The sequence below is a fragment of the Cricetulus griseus genome, chromosome 3 (genome assembly GCF_003668045.3).
Source record: "Cricetulus griseus strain 17A/GY chromosome 3, alternate assembly CriGri-PICRH-1.0, whole genome shotgun sequence".
NCBI lineage: Eukaryota > Metazoa > Chordata > Mammalia > Rodentia > Cricetidae > Cricetulus > Cricetulus griseus.
In genome coordinates this window covers 125043215-125066750 of record NC_048596.1, presented here as the reverse complement: position 1 = coordinate 125066750, position 23536 = coordinate 125043215, and the positions used below count along the sequence as shown (strand labels likewise).

General features: G+C 37.3%; 1 protein-coding gene across 2 annotated transcripts in view; it reads right to left on the bottom strand.

Annotated features, from left to right (window-relative positions):
• The window catches only part of Mctp2 (multiple C2 and transmembrane domain containing 2), a 188059-nt gene that overhangs the window by 78369 nt on the left and 86154 nt on the right, over positions 1 to 23536 (bottom strand). For both annotated transcript variants that reach the window (XM_035441380.1, XM_035441381.1), the window contains exon 13: positions 22817 to 22919. In XM_035441380.1, the coding sequence (XP_035297271.1) occupies positions 22817 to 22919 (103 nt within the window). The remainder of the gene's footprint in view (positions 1 to 22816; positions 22920 to 23536) is intronic.

Genomic DNA, 23536 nt, shown 5'->3' with positions numbered 1-23536 from the left:
AAAAGTATTTTACAACTCATTTTTTATCTACTAGCATGCTTGGGTAATTTACTTACAGTTTTTACATTGATCACATTTTTACCACTATATGATTACATATGAAACAAATATTAGGCAGGTACTAAATGAAAGATAAGTCAACTTTTAATTCTAGAGTGGCATTGTAATTGTTAGGAAGATAAAGTAACAACCATTGGCTCAAAGTGGTGTGTTGACATAAACCTAGTTGTGCAGATTATGACATGGTGACAGGAAGTTTATTGTTCCCAAATTCTGAAGACTACATTTTCCTCATACTCAAATATGATGAACACTCTCCAAAATTTCTGGCTAATATTCTTTAAAAAATGTCAGGATCATGGAGAAAAAATGACAGAGTAGGAAACTGTTATGAATCAGAAAATACTAGGGTTATATGATAGGTAAAAGTATGTAATGTAATGAACTGGACCCTGGGAGAAAAAAAAAAAACCTATATTAATGAAAAAATAAAAACAGAAAAAATCTAATTGAAGACCCAAATTTACTTATTCATAACATACTATTATTGGTAATGTTTTAGTGCTGGCAGATGCAACATCATTACATAAGAAGCTAACATTGAAAGAAATAAGTCCACTTTCCTTAGCTGTTTTAGTTTAATTATAAAACCATTCCCCCCAAATATTAAAGAATCGTAAGGAAATGAATAAAGGAACTAATTTTTATTATGAAGCTCTCAGTGGTTCACTGGTCCCCTCAAAATTCATATCAATTAAATAAAAACCTAGCTGAATTTGCAGTCAAGATCCCAAATCATTCAAGATATACAACGTGCCTATACAGCCATATCTTTGACAGTAGCAAGTCCCTCTGACTTTCATCCAGCATGTCACACCATTTCCCCCACTCTATGCTACCTGCCTCTAGTTCCCAGAAAACAAAACATCTCAACAAACACGGCCTCCCAAGGCATTTCTGAAAGTCTTTGGCTCCCTTAAAATCACACTAGCTATAGAATTCTTTGTTCTGTCTTCAGATTGAGAGCATCCATGCTTTTCCAAAGTAGATGTTGGAAACCTCTGGCATTTAGGAAACATACTCTACTCTGCAGTGCCTCAGCACAACCTGGGTTTATTAAGCATTCAATTTGTGACTGTAATGCTTGATAATTCAAATATCTTGAAAAACTGGAAGGCCGGGAATCTGAGCCATATTTTAAATGACTATTGCTGTCACTACAGTCATTCACACAAGTGTTCTTATAAACACTGGTGGAAATGAGTTGACTAAGTCACAGTGGGGAAACAGCAATTCCACTTTACAAGGGAGAGGTCATCTTCCTTCCCAAAGCACCCCACCTCTCAGATTGAATAGCTTTCATACAGAAAGATGGTTTTCCTGGTCACTGGCCGAGAGGAAGGGGGTGCCCCATAAAGTCCCGGCTTCCTTCCTCAACGGTGTCCAAACAGGATCTGCAGCTTCCGCTCTGGCATAGAGTCTCACTTAATAAATTGTCGGTGTTAAAGTTGAAAGACATAAATACAAAAACAGCATGTCAATTTGCCAAGCTGAAGCGCTTCCAACTTCGTTTTGTTTCAGTCCTCAGTTCTTGTAATGGTATCCTAAAATTTCCATGATTTCTTAAGGGTGAGGGAAGGTCAGTAGGAGAACAAGTAGTATCCATATAAAAATATTTCATAGAAGAGGGAGGTTTTCTTTTTTTTTTAATTCCGTAAATGATCATTTCCTGTTACTCAATGTCCTTAGCATTGTGTCAGCAAAACTCAGAATCCACATAGGAACGCCAAAAGTATCATCAAAGCCAGAGACACAATGAAATGTAGTTTACTACTTTAATAGCAAATTAAGTTAGAATACACAAATTTTAAAGGTTTGAAGATTACTAAAGTAAAAACTCTAACCCTTTTCAAAGATACATAAATATCACAATTCCTTTCCTAGATCAGAAATTAAGTAGGAATTTGGCACACATTTCTCTTAATTTTTTTTCATTGAAACTTTATATTCACAAAAAAGCTTTAAATGAAGTATTCAATTTTTTATTGTTAAGACTACATGAAACCTATAACTTTATTTTATAGCTACCAATATAATTTGGTGATATTATTTTACATATGTCTCTTCTTTACTGCTATGTAATATTCAAAATGAAAATCAACTACAATGATTTGAACATGTGGTATCACAGTAAATACTGACACTAAACAGAAGAGAACATTCTGGAAAATATTTTCCAGTTCTATTATTTAAGTGAACTGTCAGCACTTGGACACAGGATAAACAGTAAGTTTGAAATGCTATTTGCAGCTGCCCAACTCCTATACTTTGATTGTGTTATATTAATGCCACACATGTCCATTATATATTTAAGGCCATACTCATGATTTATAGTGTTTTTATAGGGAAAATTCAGAGAATAATTTCTAGTATTAAAATTTTAACAATTCTATTCAATTACAAAATTCAAATACAGTTAAAAGAACATTTAGAAGTGAGAATCTGTGTGGATTTTTGTCTCTAATTGTGAGATGGCTGAACCCTAAGTTAGAGGCCCTGTCAACCCAGTCAGAAAGAAGCAACAGTTTCTAATTCATGACAAAAGGAAGTGGGTCCCATGCAGATTTAAAGAGTCTTCCATGCTAACCTTTGGGAGGACTGAGTTCCCATCAAACTAAGGTTCTTAGATGAAAGTACCAGATAATATATTGAACTTCAATTCTGTATGATAACATCTTGAAATGGATTTATTACATATTTTTTGTGCTCAACATCATATGCAACAAGGACAATATTAGACCATAATTTAAGGTATCTTCTCGGGGCAGTATAACACTATGTAATATACACTGCATAATTGGGAATAGTGCCTCCATTACCATTAATAGCATCTTTCATAATAATTATTAGCTGAAAGCAGTACTTACCAAAACTAGAAAAATTCCTTTCATAATTAAGAACAGTATCTTTCATATACAAGGAGGGACTTCCATAATCAGCAACAGTAACTTCCGTGATTTAAAAATGGCCATTTCTATCTATGTTAGATTATTTTTCAGTTTGGTATGAGATAGAAATCATCTGTCTGGAGTGTAGTAAAAGGTAACTCTTTGGTAATTTTCCAAATATTTTTTAAAGTACCAGGAAGTCTGTTACTAAATAATAATTTGAGATTTGGGATCAAAGAAAAAAATACTATGAGACCAGCCTGAAACTGCAGTGAAGGAGTGGAAGACATCCAGGGCATTCCTTCCCCTCTGAATTGTGGCCATACACAGACTGGGAGAGGAGAAGTTACTGCCTTTAGTTGTCTACCCTCTGATGTGCCCACAAGGTTCAAGCCATAGTTCCAATGCCATAGTCACCCAGATGAGGCTAGTTAATCTTGGTGGGCCACAACCAAAAGGAGCAGAAATGAATATGAGAGATAGATTTGTGTAGAGGAAGGAAGGAATCTTAGGAAGATGGCAGGGAGACTTTATATTTGTGTAAAAAAGCATATATAAAGCATGTGTGCGTGTGTGTGTGAGTGTGTGTGTGTAAAACTGCAAATTAAACTTTAAAATTATAATGTCAAGAAAATCAAAATTCTAATATAAAACATAATAATCCTTAAACTAACATTTTCTATATAAAAGAGCATTACCTCTGCTTATTCTTAAACACCATAAATATGAAAAGCTTTTTAAAAGCTGGTTAATAAAACCTTCGAGTCAGAGGAATACTCTATTCATTATTTTTAAAAACATAAACTGAATGTAACATACTGTAGCACATGAGGACACACAGAAAAAAAAAATCCCCATTTGCACTTTTTCCCAAACAAGAATTATCCTATTGTGATGCAACATAAAACTCTTTGATGTAATATGTTACCAAAGTGAATCAGGATCAATATGAGGGAATAAAACCACGGGAGAGCTTAACTAGGGAAGCCATGCATTTAAGATCAAAAATCCCAAGTAAAAAGTCATATTGATCCCATCACTGTTTGACCTTCAAACTAGAAAAGGCAGAACATTTGGATATATACTAGCTTCCTGTAGCAAATACGATTCTCCACTCCACATGACCAAAAAAAAAAAAAAAAAAAAGTGTAGCTACAGCATTGTACAGCAGCTGAGCCCAGCTAAGGCACAAGCTAAAAATTCGCCAATAAAATGTAACAAGGAGAGACATATGACTTGGCAAGAGGACAATTAATACACTATCTGATAGCATTTCTCATTCTTCATGCAGCTTAGAATCAGGCGAGGGTCCAATGTTATGAGTTACAAACAACAGGAAAGGTTGAGATTTCCAGGAGGCTATGCTGGGCCCTGCATAGAGACTAGCTACCAGGGACTGAAGGAGCCCAGAACCCCTCCTTAGCTCTTGCCACCACATCTTACTTCTCCTCTCCAAGGCAGTCAAGTCTTGTAGCAGAAGCAAGCCAAGAACTGAACTTGAGAAATGACAGGAAGCCTGGTACACTTAGGTCTTCTCACAGCCACTGTTCCTAAAATATGAGTTATTTCCTCAGGAACTTTACAGAGGATTCTAAAAGTTATGAGAAATTTTACACACAAACAAATTGCAAGAAAAATACAGCATAAAGAATTTTGGACAGTCGGGCAGTGGTGGTACAGGCCTTTAATACCAGCACTAGGGAGGCATAGGTAGGCTAACCTTTATGAGTTCAAGGCCAGCTTAAGGCCAGCTTAGTCTACAGAGTGAGTTCCAGGGCAGCCTTCAAAGCTACACAGAGAAACCCTGTCTCAAAAAAAAAAAAAAAAAAAAAAAAAGATGCTTCATACATCTCAAGGAGTTTCTAAACAGAATACCCATTTTGAGCTTTACCTTGGATTTTACACTCTACTATCAAATATATTTTTATGGACCCTGGGTCTGGATAATTTTGGTGTGCTATCTTTCTTATTTATGACTTCCTTATAATAATCTTTTAATTAAAGAATTAAAAGAGGATAGGTAATGCCTGAGGGAGACTCTAGGGGAAAATAAACTGAATTCATAATTCTGACTTTGCTTAAGGCTGGCTGGATAACTTCAGATACATTACCTAGCTCCTCTGTTCTTGTTTCTTAATTCTTAAGATGTAAATAATAATGCTACTTATCCCTGATATGAAATACATTAACAACAGTCGGTCACAGTGGGGAGTACATAGGAATTGTTAAATAGATAGCATATGTTTAGTATCATATCTCTCTGTGAACTTAATTTATATGCATAGAAATTATGCATATATACATATGCATAGATATGTGCTAATATATTGGTAATAGCAGGGTCTCTTATAGTCTGGACTTGTGCTCTCCCACTGTGCTTTATCCCCCGACGCAGCTCTTTTTTTCTTGGATATTTGAAACAGGACCTTCCTAAGTTGCTTAGCTTGGCATTGAGCTCATCCTGTAGTCCAAGACGGGCTTAAATTGTGCCATTCTCCTGCCTCAGCTCTCCCACCCCAGACTAGCTAAGATTACATGCCTGTACCACCAACCCAGGTTTAAAGTATTTTTTAATTAGATCTGATGTGTTATGTGTTATAGTTCTTTAAATTTACCAGCCTCCAGCAGTTGTAGTCTGTGATGAGTATTGATAGATAGCTGTGTGTATCATCCATTCATTTCTCAAGCTACAGCCCCTTCGTATAATTGCTGAGTCATGGGAGATCTCTAATTTTAGTGTTTAATCAAGCCTTGGCAGGTTGGGTTCTTGAAACCCTCAAGTGATTTACATTCTCAGTGTAGAAGATTGTCTTTCTCAATTTCTCCAGTCCCAAACATTTTACCTTTGAGAAATAGGCACTTTTGTAAGCAAATAAGACTACTTTGTGAAATCAGACAGATATACTCAGTTCCCATTTCTGATGTTCTGTGTCTGTGTGTCTATACATAACTACTTCATCTGTGTGAGCCCCAGCTGCCTCTTTAAAATAGATACCTAGAGTATAAGTGTACAAGCTGCGTGTGTATGACATTCTAAACCATTTTTATCCAAGTCACTCTTTCCAACAGTATTTTAAGGCATCCCCTTTTCCCATTTGATAATGAAAACTCTTAAGTGGATTTGTTAACCCTCTTTCTTAAAGTAACTAGATCATTTAAATTGCTAAAATCAGGTGAAGGAATATGACAATTCACAGTGTGTAAGCTCTAATTGCTTCATAGCAGCAATAAGGAATCAAGGATGGAGAAGTCAAGTAACGTGCAAAACCTCAGCCAGATTACATGAGAAGATCAATCCCTGATTTGCCAACATGTTCTACATGCTGAACTACTGAGAACATAACTAGATGGACCATTTCTGTGCTCTCAGGGTTTCTGTTTTCTGCCAGGGTGTATTGCCTTAGAGTCAATAATTGAAAAACAAATACATGCTGGCCACAAACATTTGTTTATAAACTATCATTCTGTTTTCACTGTTGTTGTTTTGTTTTTTGAAACATTCCATCTTTTGTCTTTCAATCCACCATGGTAATTAGTGCTTAGGCTATATAGATTGACATCTGAGGATCTCAGGTATTTTTTTTCCTCTTACTGTTCCTTTACCATTTACATATTTAGGATTTCCCATTAATATTATCAGTTTTTTAATAACTTCATTGAATTTGTAGATTTGATAAGTGTATAGACTGCATTCTGATTATTCTACCCTTGTCCTGTTTTACTTTAACCTAATCCTTTTCCTTCACCCACTTATGAATGTGGTTTGATTTTGGTTTTGAGACTCAATGAGTTTAATAAGCATCACATGTTTGACCATAGGTTTGGAAATATCCATTGAAGCATGTTAGGCTTGTCAGTGGGCACATAACTGAACTCAATCATAGCCCTTCTCAGAATCCATTGGGATCCAATTGTAAATCATGGAGGGGTACAAATACATGGGCCCCTCCCAGATGCCTAATTGACTGTTGACAGATCTAGTAGTCTTGTGCAGACTGGGCGCAGACCACTGCAGCTGCTGTGAGATTATGACTACATGTCACATCTAGAAGACAGTGTTTCACTGACCTTCTTCCCATCCTCTGGGTCTTGCATTCTTTCTGCTCCCTCTTCTACCATGTTTGTTTACTCAGCTTTAATGGAGTTGGCACAAAAGACCTATTTAAGTCTGTATACCAAGCCATCACTTACTCTCTGAACCCTGAGCAAACAGCATCTTTGCATTTAACATATTTCATTGCAAAAAGAAGCTTCTCTTATTAAGATCAGAAGTAGCCTTTTCTTGTGGGTATAAATATATTTAGAAGGCATCTTGATACCATGTCATTTCTGAGAAGCAGTAGTAAATCCACCCCCATCTATGAGATTGTGAATTATGAAATGGGCCTTAAGTTCAATGAGAACACAGTTGGTTACCACCATAACAGTCACTCTACTCCTGCAACAATGGGCACATCTTGCTTGATAGATTGATATTATAGTTCATAGTGTTCACAGCTGTGTAACACCAGTAGTCCTTAGGAGACTGCATAGTGCTTTCTAGAACATGAAGGCTTGGGAGCACAGAGACAGCTTGCAGTTCAGTTCCTACTTGACACATCTTGCAGGTAAATTATATGTGATCTTCAGCAATAAGGTCTTACCAACAAGTTCTGATGGTAACAAAGATGAAATAAAAAGAGCTTGAATTCTTCTAAGTGTTTAGTGTTTAATTCTCTTGAAATTATTATTGTGCTTAGTGGAATGTTTTAACCTGACTCCCCAAGCAGCCGATTTTCCCAGAAGCACTTACCAAGTGTTCCATCCTTTACACAGTCACTTCATGCTTCAGACTTATTTAATGTTAAATGACCTCTAATTAGAGCTCTGTCGAGTCCTTCATTAAAGCTCTAGGATATCTTCACATAGATCTTAGACATAATATTTTGTTTATGTTAGTTTTCAGTGCTTTAAATTTTCTATTAATACAGCTATTGATAATGCTTTCTTAATATGTATCTTACTGATCTTTTATATTCTGTTACTTAGTAACTATGTATGCAGATATCTAAAATTTTGTGATCATATTAAATATGTGATTTTTTAGTTGAGATGTACCCAATGTTTTTTTTGCATATAATTTTGGATTGGCTGTATCCGATATAAAAGCTTTATGATTTCACTTGTTAATTCATAAACTTAAGCCTGTTTAATTCTCTAAACAATGCTACCTAGGAGGCATTACTACTACTTTCATTTTAAAGGTGAAAGTATAGAAGGAATATTGTTATATTATAGTCATGGTTCTGAGGCTTTGGGCAGACACTCATGGTAAGGAAGTATCCTTCATTTACTGTTATGTCTAGATACGGAATGTTCCTACAAAAGGCTCATGACATAAATCACTTGTTTCCCAGCTGATTGAGCTATATTTCGAGATTCTGAATTTCACAATCTAACTGGCAGAAGTAGATAATAAGGTACATCTTTTTTTTCTGGCTGCTGCTTCTTCCAACTTTTCCTTCCCATTTGTCCCTTCATCCCTTCCTCCCTTTCCATTCCACAGTGAGACATGATAAGACACTCTGCCTCCATACACTCCTACCACCATACTGTTTCATTTAAGAATGCATGGGGCCTCAGCAATCTATGAACCTCTGGTAGTAGATCAGTATTTATCCCTAGCATACAAATGAACTTTGGGAGCCCATTCCACATAGAGGGATACTCTCTCAGACTAGATACATTGGGGAGGATTTAGGCCCTCCTCCAAATGATGACAGACTTTAAAGATCCCACTTAGAAGGCCTTGCCCTCCCTGGGGAGCAGAAAGGGGATAGAATAGGGGTTCTAGTGGGGGGCAGGGAAGGAGGAGGGGGAAAGGGAACTGGGATTGACATGTAAAACAAGCTTGTTTCTAATTTAAATAAAAAAATAGAAAAAAAGTGCATGGGGCCAAGAGACCATGGACTGAAACTTCTGAACTAATAGCCAAAATAAATATTTCTTCCTTTCTTTGTCTATGTCATATATTTAGGTCATAGTAACAAAAAGTATACATGATTTTTAAATGATTTGTCCATAGTCAGGAATGAGAGTAGACTTTTTTCAAGTACCCCTTCCATATTTAATGACACTGCTGTGAAACATTCCACCTTTAATACATTATTGTTATCAGTTATACAGTATGCTTCCTAATGTGTTGAGCCTTTCTGATACACAAGGAGCACATAATTTTCCTTTTCTTAATTTTTTTCTTGCTATGACTTACTCTGGTTACAATATTCTTAATATATTTAAATAGTATCAGCATTTCCCAACTCCTTAGGATTTAGGAAAAACTTCAGCAAACACTGTTATTTTATTCATGACAAGGGAAGAAAATGCATAGAGAAAAGGTTAGAATCATTTGAAAACCTTTTAAAAAACTTTTCATAAGTAATAATTTACACTAAGTGGCATATTCACTATCTGATATCCAAATTCCTCTATACTTTTAAAGATCACTTCTTTGCTCTTTTAACACATTCATTATTCCAAGTGTGGAACTTTCTTATAGTATCTTTGGAGAGAGTAAGCATCTTTACAGCACTCAAGTCATCTGCTTCTAGAACCACTCCTATTCTCCCCCCACTGTCTTGGTTCCTCACCAAGAATTGGTGCTGGTATTCACAATTGCATCTTGTTTAGTGTTTCACATTCTCACTACAATCCTTTTCCTTGTCACTGTTAATGCTTGTCAACTTCACTTGTATTGGGGGAAGGGTGTGTACTAGCACTTGGATTTATCATAGCCATTGCACCACTGTTTGAATATACTCTTACTCATTTTGTGCTTTATTCCCTCTGCCTCAGTGCTGGAAGATAACTCACAGCTTTGCACATGCTTGCCAAGTGCTCTGTCACAGTGCTACCCTGCTCAACTGACCTTGAGGGTGTTGTTTTTCTTTATCAATCCCTTTCTAATGTTCTTAGTCTTGTTTAGGTTTGTTGAATTGTTTAATTGATTTCCAATCTTTATGCTTAGCTACTAAACCAACCAAGTTACAATTATACCCTCCAACTGCAGTCTTGGAATGTGCATTGACTATTTCAGATATTTTTTATTTTTTTGGAGCCAGGTAGTTTGATATTTTTTTCTTTCTCCTTTGTTAACATATAAAAATGAATACTCAGTACTGTGACCATAGTGCAGTTTCTGCATTTTTGAACTCCATTGTGGTGTTCTGAAACAAGGCAACAAACAGTATTTGAACATGTTCAGTAGCTATTGAAACACAGTGTTTTCCAGTTTTATGCACACATAGGCAAATATCACATGGATTTTTTTTATTGTCTAAAGTTTGAAAATTATACCTTTTATGTGTCCAAAAGTTATCTGGTAACTTTCAGCTGATAGATGAAAAGAAGATTCCAGATGTTCTTGCTCTAAATCAGTATATGGGGTTGCCCACTATGGACAAACTTACAGAACTGAAACTTCACGAAGCCATGTAGCATTGCTGATAGGGAATGTACTACTGTGTATGTTTATCTTATTGATTGTTAAATAAATTACTGTTTGGCCAATGAGACAGCAAGTTAGATGGAACTAGGAGTCAAAGAGGATTCTGGGAAATGTAGTAGAAAAGTACTGATCCAGGCAGGAAGTGACATAGCAAGGAGACTCATATTTAAGCGAAGGAGAAACAGGAAGGGTCCCTTTTTCCCCTTCCTCCTCCAGTGGCAGGATGTGATCCACCGACAAAGAGGGATGCCAATAAGGTGTCCGATAAGATAATGGATTTATGATGGCTAAGACTGACCTAACAGATGAGGAATCCTAGTCCTTGGCCAAGCAGCTTTAAACCTAATACAAGTTTCTGTGTATTTATTTGGGCCTAACTCGGGCAGGCGGCTGGTGCAGAGCGCACACGTGGTGGTGGGGTGCGGCAGCTTTTGGCAGAAAGATTTATCGTAACACATTGCTTTTATTCTGTTTGTATTTGAAGCTTCCATGTTTATTCTGCTTTATTGTTCAGTGATGGCGATAACAAAACATCAAATTCCCACTAAGCTGTAGCCCTAATCCATGATATATTTTATTTAAAGTTGGAAAGATGATATACATTTTTATTCTTAATTGTGCAATTGAAAAATATTTTCTCTCCAAAATAAAATGTGAAATCTTCCACATGCAGGGTCATGTTTCTTATAATCTTAGTGATAATTCATTATGTTTTGAACTCTTACAGCATTCTATTATGTATCATCTAGTTGATATGCATCTTATTTACATTAGAACATTGTACTTTCCTGCTTCGTATCACTGTGTTTTAGATGTCTCAAAGCAGGAGAAAGTAAGTTTTTACTTTGCCTTAATTGTATAAGAGAATTGCCATTTAATAGAAAAGTTCAATGTATTCAATATCTACCATTCTATGTGATGTGCCCAGCCTTGTACTCACCATCTTCTTATTTTAGGGTATTGGGAAATCCCCATCATGCATTCTCTCTCAGCCTGACTGACTTGACACAGTACCAATCATACAACATGCTATATATGGTTCATGAAAGCCCCAGAATGTTCAAAGCGCCCTAGTCCTAGGGCAGAAGGGAGCTAATTGACTTTTTATTTCAATTAACATGTATGCTTGTAAAGTGTGTAACAAGAATTGAATGTTTGTACTAAAAGATGACTATCTGGGGAACTAGAGAGATGGTTTAGTGGTTAAGACCACATATTGTTCTTCCAGAAGACCCAAGTTTGGTTACCAAAATCCAAGACAGGTAGTCCACAATTATTTTTAGCTCTATCTCCAGGGAGATCCTACCCCTTTGGTACCTGGGTACTTTTGTGCACATACTTTGCCCCCACATACACACATACATATGGAAATAACCTCTATTGCCACACATTGGGACTTAAGTCTTGTTTATAATACTCTAAGTGATGCATCCTTCTCTACCCTTCACCCCAAGACTGAATGTGTTGGTTCATGGACCAAATCTACACTCCAAAGACAAATCCCAGCAACATGCCACTTCTAATTTGTATATGGATCATAAACTTGTTAATACAATCTTAATTTGCACCATTGTTTGTGATTCCATCTTAATCCTACAGCAAAAAACAACTATGATTGCCCATGCCTCTTCCCTCATTCAGCCCCATTACAGGGGCTTGCACAAAGAATCCTTAATTGAAAATGCAAATGGAGATTTGTATGGCATTTATTTGGTACAAGTAATTACAGAAAATTTGTCCCATCAAGCTTTTAAAGTGAAACTGTTAGGGATGCAGCTCCTCAGGGCATAGACGCATGTTCCACCAAAACACTGTAGCTTCACAAGACAGCATAAGAGGCCATATTTCTGGTCATAGGTTGCTTTGCCTTATGGGTTGCACTTGTATAAGATGATTTTGTTCCAAAATGCATTTCAGTGAGTTGAGATAATGGAGTTGTTTTTATTTGGGTTTATTAGAAAATAATAAAAAGTGTACCTTTTAATATTAGAAAATAATACAAGAGTCAATATGCAATTTATGAACTTGAGCACTCTTGTGTTCCATGTATGTTTAGAGTTGTAAGAGCCTCTTGGTGGGGATTTTCTTTGATGAATGTGTAGTGTCTTTCTGCAGCTCTTCTGATTAGTTTTTCTTGAAGTCTATTTTGTCAGATACTAAGATGGCTGCACCTGCATGCTTCTGCACAGACTGAGCAACTAAAGCAATTTGTATTCTTCTCAAATTGGTCCAGTAGATGATTTTGGAGAACAACTACATTTTGAAGCGGAAAGTCTAAGCTAGAGAAGAACCTGCCTGCTTTTGAGAGCACTGAACATGCTTAAATTGAAGACTATAAATAGTAAACAAACCTAATTATTGGGATATTTCAAAACTGAAAAGTGCTTTCTGTCATCCATTGCATTGCCATCGAACTGTTTAGAGGATAAGAGAGTAAAACGAAAATGACATAGTAGTAGGTGTCAAATTATGGTGCATTCTAGCAAAAATTTGAAGTGATCTCAGCTGTATTTGGTTTAAGGATTTTGCATATCTATGTGTCAATGTTATTAACTATTATGCCTTTTATGGAAAATACTTTTAAAACCCATGTTTTTGATACTGTCTCTCCCATACCTCTTAGATCATTTCCACCTTCTTACCCACTTAACTGCATCCTATTTCTTTCTTTCAAAAAACAAATGCCCCCACACAATAAAAATCACAAAAAGCTACATAAACACACACATAAAAACAAAAACCAAAATAAACAAAAGATCAAGACAAACAAGGCCAAAAAATGCAAAAAGAAATAAAAGTACAAAAATCCCATTGAGTTGTCTTGTGTTGAATAACTGCTCCTGGGAATAGGGTCTGCCCTGAAGTATGGTGACTACCTAGTAACCCTCCATTGGAGAAACCCCATCTTCTTTTGGCCAACAGAATAGCTTGCAAATAGCTTCTTGGTTAGGGGTGAGATCCTCTGCTCACTTCTCCTCAGCACTGGGAACTTGTGCAGAGCTTCTGCCCGCTGCCACAGTTGCTGTGAGTGCATATGTGCATTAGTCACATTGTGTCTTGAAGACACTGTTTCCTTGGAGTTACTTGTCACCTCTGGCTCTTACAGCCTTTCTGCCTCCTTCTTTGCATAGCTCCCTGGACCTTTTGGAAAGGGGTTTGATGAAAATATCCCACTCTTTGCAGATTTTCCAATTGTGGGTGTTTGTGTTAATTCTCATCTGATGCAAAAAGACTCTCCGTTGTGAGTTGAGTGAGGCACTGATCTATAGGTGTAGCAATATCTCATTAGTAGTCATTTATTGCAATGAACCTTTAGAAGAGTAATAGTAGATTTCCCCTGGGCCCATAAGGCCCCTAAGACCTATTTTGGCTTGGGTTCTTGGCTACATTAGCAGTGTTAGTTTTGGGTTCCATTTCATGGAGTAGACTTGAAATCTAATCAGAAAGTGGTTTGTTATTCCTGTAACATGTGTGCCACTATTGCATCAGTATATCTTCCAGGCAGGTAACTACTGTAGGTCACAGGGCTTGTATCTGGCTGATATTGATGCTTAACTTTCTCCTGCAGAGTCTTTCAGAAAATCTTCCAGTACTGTGAACACTAGTCATTAGGGGTGAAGCTTCTAGTTAGGCACCAGCTTGATGTCTCCATTTTCAATGATAAAAATAAGTGTCCGTATCAATAGGGCATTACCATCAGGTTGTGGTGAGTAATCAATAGCCTGGGTTGTTTGGAGGTTTCCGTAGGGTTCCACTGACCAACTGAGAAAGATGAAACCCATTCTTGACAGTGGAGGTTTTACTCAGTGGCAAAAGATGTCTAGTTGGGGCCATTTTCTCCCTATTATTTGGTGAGTTCCTTTAGATTCATTTCATATTAGTTTATATTTTAGGAAGCTTCTATAATGGGTTTCCACATGGTATTTCAAATGGCATTTGGTATCAGTTGTCCCTCCCTATATCTCCTCTTTTACCCTTCTCTCCAAACCTCCTCTCTATTCAACCATCCTTTTCAAGTTTTTCCTCTGTCTGCCCATAGCAATATATTATATTTATCCATCTGTGGGAGATTCTTTTCTCCCCCAAGTCCCTTACTAAGTACCTACTCTCTATGGTTATTCAGATTGTAGCACACATGTTGAGGGCTTAAAAGCCAACATATATATGTATGTGAATACATACATAACAAGGTCTGGGTTAAATCACTCACAATGATTTTTTTCTACTTCCATCCATTTGCCTGTGAATTTCATTCATTCTTAACAGCTGCATAAAATATCCCTTTGTCTAAACATTCCACATTTTCATTATCCATTCATCTGTTGGTCATCTAGGCTTTTTCCAATTTCTGGCTATTATTAATAATAGAATAGCAATGAACATTGTTTAGCAAATGTCTCTAAAGCATAATGTAGAGATCTTTGTGTATATGCCCAAGAGTGGTATAGTTGGATCTGAAGTAGAACTATTTCAAGCTTCCTGAGGAACTGCCATGGTGATTTTCATAGTGGCTGTACACATTTGCACTCCCACCAGCAATAGATGGAAGTTCTACATGCAGCCATTCAGTTTGAATAGAACCATTTGTTTGAGATGCTGTCTTTTCTCAAGTGTGATTTTTGGGGCTTCTGTATAAAAAAATCAGGTATCTTTAATATATAGACTCATATCTATATCTTCAGGTTAATTCTGTTTGTCAATATGTCTGTTGTTATGCCAATACCATGCTGTTTTTATTACTATAACTCTATTGTTTATCTTGAAATACAGGTTAGCAATATTTCCACCAGTCTTTTTATTATTGAGGATTGTTTGGTTGAGTGTGTGTGTTTCTATATGAAGTTGAAAACTGGTTTTTCCACTTCTGTGAAGAATTGTGCTATTGAATCTGTAGATTTCTTTTGGTAGGAGGGCTGTTTCACACTATTACTACTACCAATCCGTGAGCATGGGAGCATCCATCTTCTTGTGTCATTTTCATTTTCCAATGTCTTAAGGTTTTTATTATAGAAGTCTCTCCTTTGCTTGGTCAGAGTTACCTTCAGATTTTTGAGATGTATATCCATTGAGACTTGATTTGTGTTCTAGTATGTGGTTCCATGAGCTTCCCAAAAGAAAGAATGTTATGTAATGCTTGGGTGGAATGTTCTGTTGCTGTTTGATATGTCCATTTGCTTACTGAAATTATTTAACTCTAGCATTTCTCTGGATAACCTGTCTATCAATAAGAGTAGGGTATTAATTAACTTCATGACCCTCACACTATCACTATCTATCACTGTGTGAAGGTCATGAAATTTTAGCAGTAAGAGTACTTCTTTTATGAATTTGGGTAGCCTATATTTGTTGCATAAATGTTTAAAATTATAATACAATCTTGTTGTATTTTTTCCTTTGATGAGTATTCAGTGTTCTTCCCTAGTTCTTTTGATTAGTTTTACCCAAAAGTCTATTTTATCATATATTAGGATGGCTATGCCTGCTTTCTTCCTGGGTCCATTTGCTTGGAGTATGTTTTCCAACCTTTTAACCCTGAAGTGATATCTATCCTTGATGGTGAGGAGTATTTTTTGGGTGTATCAGAAGAATGGATCCTTGTTAGTCTTTATCTTTTATTGAGGGAATTGAGATCATTAATTTTGTCAATGAACTGTTTTTATTGATTCCAGTTATTTCATTGTTACGTTGTGGGTTTTTTCACACTCTTACTGTTATGGAATTATTATCCCTTGTGTCTTCCTGGGTATGCTTAGCCTATTCAGATTCAAGTTTTCCTGGTAGGGCCTTCTGTGGAGCTGGATTGGTAGATAAAATTGCTTAAATTCAGTTTTATCATGAAATGTTTTTGTTTTGGCTTCCCCCTTCTCCATCTGAATGTAATTGATAGTTTTTCTGGGTAATATAGTATGGACTGGCATGTGTGATCTCTCAGTTTGTAGAATGTCTGTCCAGGACCTTCTGGATTCCAGGGTTTCAATATTCTACTGAGTCACCTTTACATATTACCCTGTATTATTTATTATCCTTTCTATGTTCTGCATTTTTATTCCCTTGATTATTAAGTATCATGAGTAACTTCTCTTCTGGTTCTGTATACTTGGTGTTCTGCATGCTCTTTGTACCTTCATAGGCATCTCCTTTATTTTGGGAAATTTTCTTCTATGATTTGTTAAAAATATCATTTGTGCCTTTGACCTGGATTGCTGCTTCTTCCTCTAGCCTATTATTCATAGGTTTGATCTTTTGGATGTTTTGTGTCTAGATTTTGGGGGAATTAATGTTATTTTTTTTTCAACTGGGATATCCACCTGAAATTCTCTCCTCTGTGTCTTGTGATCTGCTAGTTACCTTTACCTATAAGGTTTTTGTCTGACATCCAAGCTTTTCACTTCCAGTTTTACTTCAGTTTGGGCTTGGTTTTCTTTAGTGATTCTAATTTTAGTTTCATGGTTTCAATGGTTTTTATTATTTAATTGAACTACTTCTATTTCCATAGTATTTATTAAGGCATTTACTCATATCCTGTTTAAGATTCTTCAATACATTCATGATTCCTGTTTTCAAGTTCCTGACTCATGCTTCAGCTAAATTGCATTTCTTGGGGCCTATTCCAGTAGAGTTCTCGGTTTCTAGAGGAGGTACATTGTCTTGGGTGTTCATGCTTGTGTTTTTGCACAGGTATCTGGCTATCTGGGATTTTGATGTTTGAGATAACCTTGGTGTATCTATCTGGTCTTGTCTTTGTTGGGTATGTGTGCCATTCTTTGGTCACTATTACCTACTCTGGATCCTAGACCACTAACAAGGAGCTTTTGCACATCAGCAGGTGATACAAAGGAATGCAAATGGGCTAGTAGGAAAGGCAGAGAGGGACTGCAGGAAAGCACAAGGTCCTCACCAACAGACAGAGTTCCCAGAGTATAGGTATGTGTCCCTGGTGAGAAGTATTTCTGAGGATCAGCAGCTCACACAAAATAATGGAGGAGGCCTAGAAAGGAGGCTCTGTGATTTTTGTTTTGTTTTTAATTGAAGAGAAATTAAGCTTATACAAGATGACTTGCTGACCTTGAATCTTTTATTCATATATATGAATATATGTATATATGTATAAAGGATATATATATATATATATATATATATATATATAACAGTTCTCTAGCACCAATGAATATTGTAATTTTAATGTATTATTTTTTATTTTGTTTGACTTTATGTATATGGGTAATTTGCCTGTATTATGTCTATGCATCACATGTAAACTTGATCCTTACAGAAGCCAGAAAAGTGTATCAGATCCCCTGGGACTGGAGCTACAGGTGTTTGTGAACAACTCTGTGGGTGCTAGGGATTGAACTGGGTCTCTGGGAGAAGACAGTACTCTCTGAACCATTGAGCCATATCTCCAGTCCCAATGTTTAAATTTTTAAGTGACCCACTTGAAAAAGCTATAATAATCAAGGGAGGGTAGGAAGGAGGAAGTAGAATGATTACATTGAAATCGTATTTTAATTACAAAAAGAAAACACAAAAGCAAAGTTTAAAAAATGTATAGTTGAGTTTAGCAATAGCTTTTTATTCAATCATTTTAAATGCACCTTGACAGCAGACTTAGGCACATTAATACTGAGCAAAATGAAAAGTAAAGTACATTCTCTACCTTGGACTTGGGTATTTTAAGTACACTGTGCTTTAATTCACTGTGTTGAGTAGTTTTATGTCAACTTGACACAGGAAGAATCATTTGGAAAAGGGGAATCTTAGTTGATGAAATGCCCCTCCCCACCAAGGGTGGGCGGTGCCATCCCTGGGATGGTAGTCACAGGTGCTATAAGAAAACAGGCTGAAAAAGCCATGAGGAGCAAGCCAGTAAGACATACTTCTCCAGTTCCTAACTCCAGCTACATGCCCTGTTTGAGTTCCTCCCTTGACTGCCCTCAGCGACGGACTGTGATTTGCAGCTGTAAACTGAAATAAACCCTTTTCTCCCCGAGTTTATTTGCCTATGGTATTTTATCCACATACATTTGGATCCTTAAGTAAGATGCCACCAAATGATGAGTGGAATTCTAGTTCATGACTTAGGTAAAGAGAAGACAATTGCACAAAATTATCGCAATACAATTATGAATATGTGGTTCATTATCAACTGTTTTTAAATATAAAATACATTTTGATATCTTTGTCATATAGTCCTAGCATTGGACCTAGGACCTCTTCCATGATAGGCAAGTGTTCCACCACTGAGTTCTATCCCCATTTCTCCTTTAATGTTAAGTCAGGACCTCCCTATATTGCCCAGACTGGCAATGACTCATTATGCATCCCAGTCAGGCCTTAACTTGTGATTCCTGTGCCTCAGATAACAGACAAATCCAATACTCTCTCCCCTCCCTACTCTCATCCTGAGACCAAGGCACCCAGGCCCTCCTTGTTTGCACAAGGTGACCATTCTCCTGCACCTGTTTTACTTTAGAGGACTTCCATGTTCATACACCAGTCACAATCAACACACTACTCCTTCCTGAGTCATTTTGAACCCCTGTTTCCCCATGCCTTCTCAAACTTTAATCTGTCTCTCCTACAGCACCTAGTTCCTTTCCTGTGGCATTTGTGAGTTTTCGTTTTCTGTGATGACTGAACAGATATCTCTCCAGAATTCCTATACTTCTCCTACCATGTCTCTCTTGCCAGCCCTAACTGTACATATCACAGATGTACAAACGCATCCCTACTCTTCCTTATGGTTTGATGCTCAGTGCTCACTATGGTTGTCTAGGAACCTCTGGGGAGTTAAGACTCCAACATGAGGCTGTCTTGCTGTCTTTGTTAAAAACTCACTTACTAACCAGCTGCAGTACAGGGTCACTTCTGTTCCTGTTTCCTAAGTCGTAAATGGCCAAGAATAAATGTGAAAGACTAAGTTGCCAGAAAATTAATGATTTAGCACATTAACCACACTGAACTTGTCAGGTATGCATCCCTTCAGAGATATAAACAAAAGAAAAAAAACATACACCTAAATAATCATATCTTTAAACAAACCCTCCCATGTAGGGCTCAGTATTATTTGATAATAGAACAATAAATTAAATAATTATTGGATTATAATTTTCAGTCATAATGAGAGTCATGACATTTAGAAATCACATTTATAATCTACATTCTATTAGAAAATAAATTAATTTGAAAAGGTCAATTTGTTGCAGGTGGACCACCTGATGTCAAGAAGACACAGATATACTCTAGGATTTGGTCATTTTCCCAATCTATCAGTCAGAGAATTAAAATTAATCTCAATCAAATCAGTTGCATGAACAGCAGCAGCAGAGCCTGCCACTCAGTGCCACACAAGCGTCCCCAAGGCAACTAAGAGGATTACAGTCTTGGACTGGCTGCTATGCTAGGAAGGGACTGCTAAACTGGGACTTTCTCCTGATTGTACCACATACTATTTGTATTTAAAGCAAATAAATAATGTTCCTGCTAGCTTTATGTCAACTTGATACAAGCTAGAATAATTTGTGAAGAGGAACTTCATTTGGGAAAATGCTCCAACCAGATTCTTGATTGATGATTGATGTGGGAGGAGCCAGCTCACTGGAGACAATGCCACCCCAAGGCTGGTGGTCCTGGATGTTTTAAGAAAGCAGGCTGAGTAAGCCACGAGGAGGAAGACAGTAAGCAGCACTCCTCTGGTGGCTTCTGCTCCATTTCCACCTCCAGATTCCTGCCTTGAGGTTCTGTCCCCATTTTCCTTAGCAATGGATGAAAATGCATAACTGTAAGCTGAAATAAACACCAAATCCATCCCTACCCCCAAAGTTTCTTTTGGCCATGGTGTTTTATAACAGCAATAGAAACTAATACACGATGGATGTAAACCTGCAGTTCCCCATCCTTCACTTAGGAAAAATTCAAATCTTCCACAGGCCTGCTTGGCTTTCAGGGCACACCAAGCCTTGCCACTACCCTTCCCTTGTGTCCTTTTTTGTTTTATAGGCCACTATGCTATGTCCCCTGTATTACATCTACACTGGCCACCCAGCCATCTCTGGATGCTGACAGGCAAAGTCCTTCCTCCGAGCAAACATTTGACCATAAATTATTCCCTACCTAAACATTTCCCCAATGCTTGCATTGCTTGCTCTGTCACCTCCTTGAGCTCCTACTTGAATGTCCCCTTTCTTGTGCACCCTTCACCATGTAACCCTGGAGAACACACACCCTATATTCTTGGTGTCCCAGTGGTGGGTTTTTAATCACATAATATTGGATATTGTTTTATCTTTCTGTGTCCTTGTCTCATACAAAACATGATATAAGCTACAAGGGAAGTGGAAGCTTCCTAGAGTCAGCATTAGAGCACAGTTAGCTAAAATTGCCCACCATAGAGTGAAATTGCATCAGTGTTTTTTAAACAAACGAATGAACAATACATACTAGGACAGCTTGTTCCCATATTGCAAAACTCAACTGTGGAGTTTGGCTTGTGTTTAAAGTAGGAGTTAAGTAAGGTATGTCTTTCACGTAATTTTCTAGATGGGGAGGGATACTTTTGAAAAAGAATCCATTAGTTTAGTTAGTTGTTGTCTCCATAAGGAAGTTCAGCCCCTTTCAGTATCTTTGTCACCGTCTAGGGACATCTTTAGTTTTTACAACAGCAGGGGAAACACCCTATATTTTGTGCTACTGTCACCGAGAAAAGCCAGGAATATGCTGGGCACCTCAAAATACAGGGGAAACCTTCATCTAACATACAAGTGTTCTGATTCCAAATGTCAACAGCCTTAGGACTGGGTAGTCCTGATGCAGCTGGACGTCGTGGGCTAGATCTGCTGAGGCAGGAGGGAAGAAGGGACAAAGAAAAGAAGGATTGGGGGACTGAAGTCAGTAAGCAAAGCCAGTAGGTCATAGCATGGCGGCAGGGGGTTATATAAACAAATATACAAAAGTTTTATCAACAAAGAAAAAAGAACAAAAGTTTCTAAATTATCCAAGTGTATTCTCATGTCAATAGGTAAAATACACTGAAAATTAATCCATTAAAAAATATAAAAGGAAAGGGAGGGAAGAAGAGGAAGACGGAAGGAGACAGGGGAGAGACGGAGAGAGGGACAGGGAGGAGACCACTCTGCTCACATACATACACACTGAATTGTAAAGGATGGAATTTTTGGCTTTCTACCATCTCTCTTTAGACTTCTTTTAAAGTGTGTCCCATATTCCTGCTACATGTATTCTTCCAGGAATATCTGACAAAAGCTGCAATAAAAAAAAAAGTGGGAGGAAATCCCAAATTGCCATCTCCTCTCTATGAGCACTGCCGCCTGCCATGGAGGGCTCAGAGCATTTGGCGGGGGCCCTGCTGCAGCAGCCAGCAGCTGCTGCCTGCATTCTCTTGGAGGAGCATCAGGGATATGAGAACTTGGGGAGAAATTAACCAAGCGATCAAAAGCAGATGAAAAGATATTAAGAGGTACAGTGTTCCCCTCCCTGCAAACATTATGGGAGCAAGAGGAAGCTTGTCGTTTAGATTAGAGTGCACAACTCATGACACTGTACAAATAGCTTTGGAAAAACAGAGAAGTGTGAGGGAAGAAATCAACTCTCATGTTTTGGTGAACCCATAATGACTGCACAAACAATTCTGTGAATGGCTGGAAGGAAAATTGAAATGCATGCCTCTAACAAGTTCATTTGACACATATTAATACTCCGTCAAAAGGGAAAAGGTAGATATTGTATAATAAATAAATAAAAGGGCAACTGATTGGCCACCTTTTCCCTCTTAACTCTTGTGAAGGGATTCTAATATGCTTTCTCTATTGTATTTTATAAGTATATTTTTTCATTGTCTTTTTTTTCTGTTCTACTTTTCTTCTTCACTGACCTTCACTAGATTATTGAACCACTCTTGATTTTCTAAGAAAAATCCTTATTCTCTTCCACAAAATATTTTAAGTCTGAAAGCTGATATAATGGACAGAACTTTGGGGAAAGGGTCTTTAAGAGAACCAAGAAAAAATGCAGTCACTACAAATTAATCTTTAACAAGACAGACAGGGAGGAAGTAAAAAGAAATCAATGGGTTTTCCTCACTCATCAGTGGAAAATCTGACCAGAGAGCAGGATTCCTTGAAACCAGACAGAAAGTGCCATCTTGAGGTAGAATGACATCTGAGAGTGTATTGAAAGATTGGCCCAAGTGTCGGTTTGATTAAAGAAATATTAGACTGACACAGAAAGGGCTATGTTCCCTTGTATCTAGAATATAAATAATAAATACTACTTTCCACTGTTGCTCCAAAGTTGACAAAGATGAAAATTACTCTAGACCACAGAAACTCTGACTTACAAATGTTGATTAATGGAGAGGACTTACAGACAGCAAGGGGATGGCAACTTTTCCAAGAAAATCCGGGGCTTTATCTCCATCCTCATCAAACACTGTCACTTCCAGAACATCATGGATATCTTTAATAGGGCTGAAAGAGGAAATATCAGGTATTATACACAAAAACACACGGGTGACGTCCGCTCCATGAAGATCTGAAAACACTTGCACTAATTAAGTCTGTGTGTCCTCGGAGTATAAAACTACCATTTAATTAAACTCCAAAAATTAAATCAAACTGACTGTATTCCCAAACCTTCCATCATGGAAGATTCAGATATGCTCATGATGAAAGGAGTCAACTTTGTTCCTGTGGCATTTTCTACACACGTGTGCACTCAAGAGTGATACTGTTAAAGAAACAGGATAACAGAAGAAAAAAAAAAGAGAAATCACAGGAGAAAGGAAAGGGATGGCAAAGTCATTCTGCAATGGGAAAAGCAAAAGTTACCTTTGAAATTAATGAAGAAAAATGGGAGGGACTGAAGATCTGGCTTGTGTTTAAAAGCACTTACTGCTCTTGCAGAGGACCAGGTTCAGTTCTCAGCACGCACGCTGTAGCTCACTCCTACCTGTAACCACAGTTCCAAGGGATCCAACACCCTTTTCTTGCCTCTGTGGTCTTCTGAATGCACATGTGGTGAATATAAGCTCACACAGACATACATTCTTACACAAATGCTTACATATGAACATAAAATTAGCAAA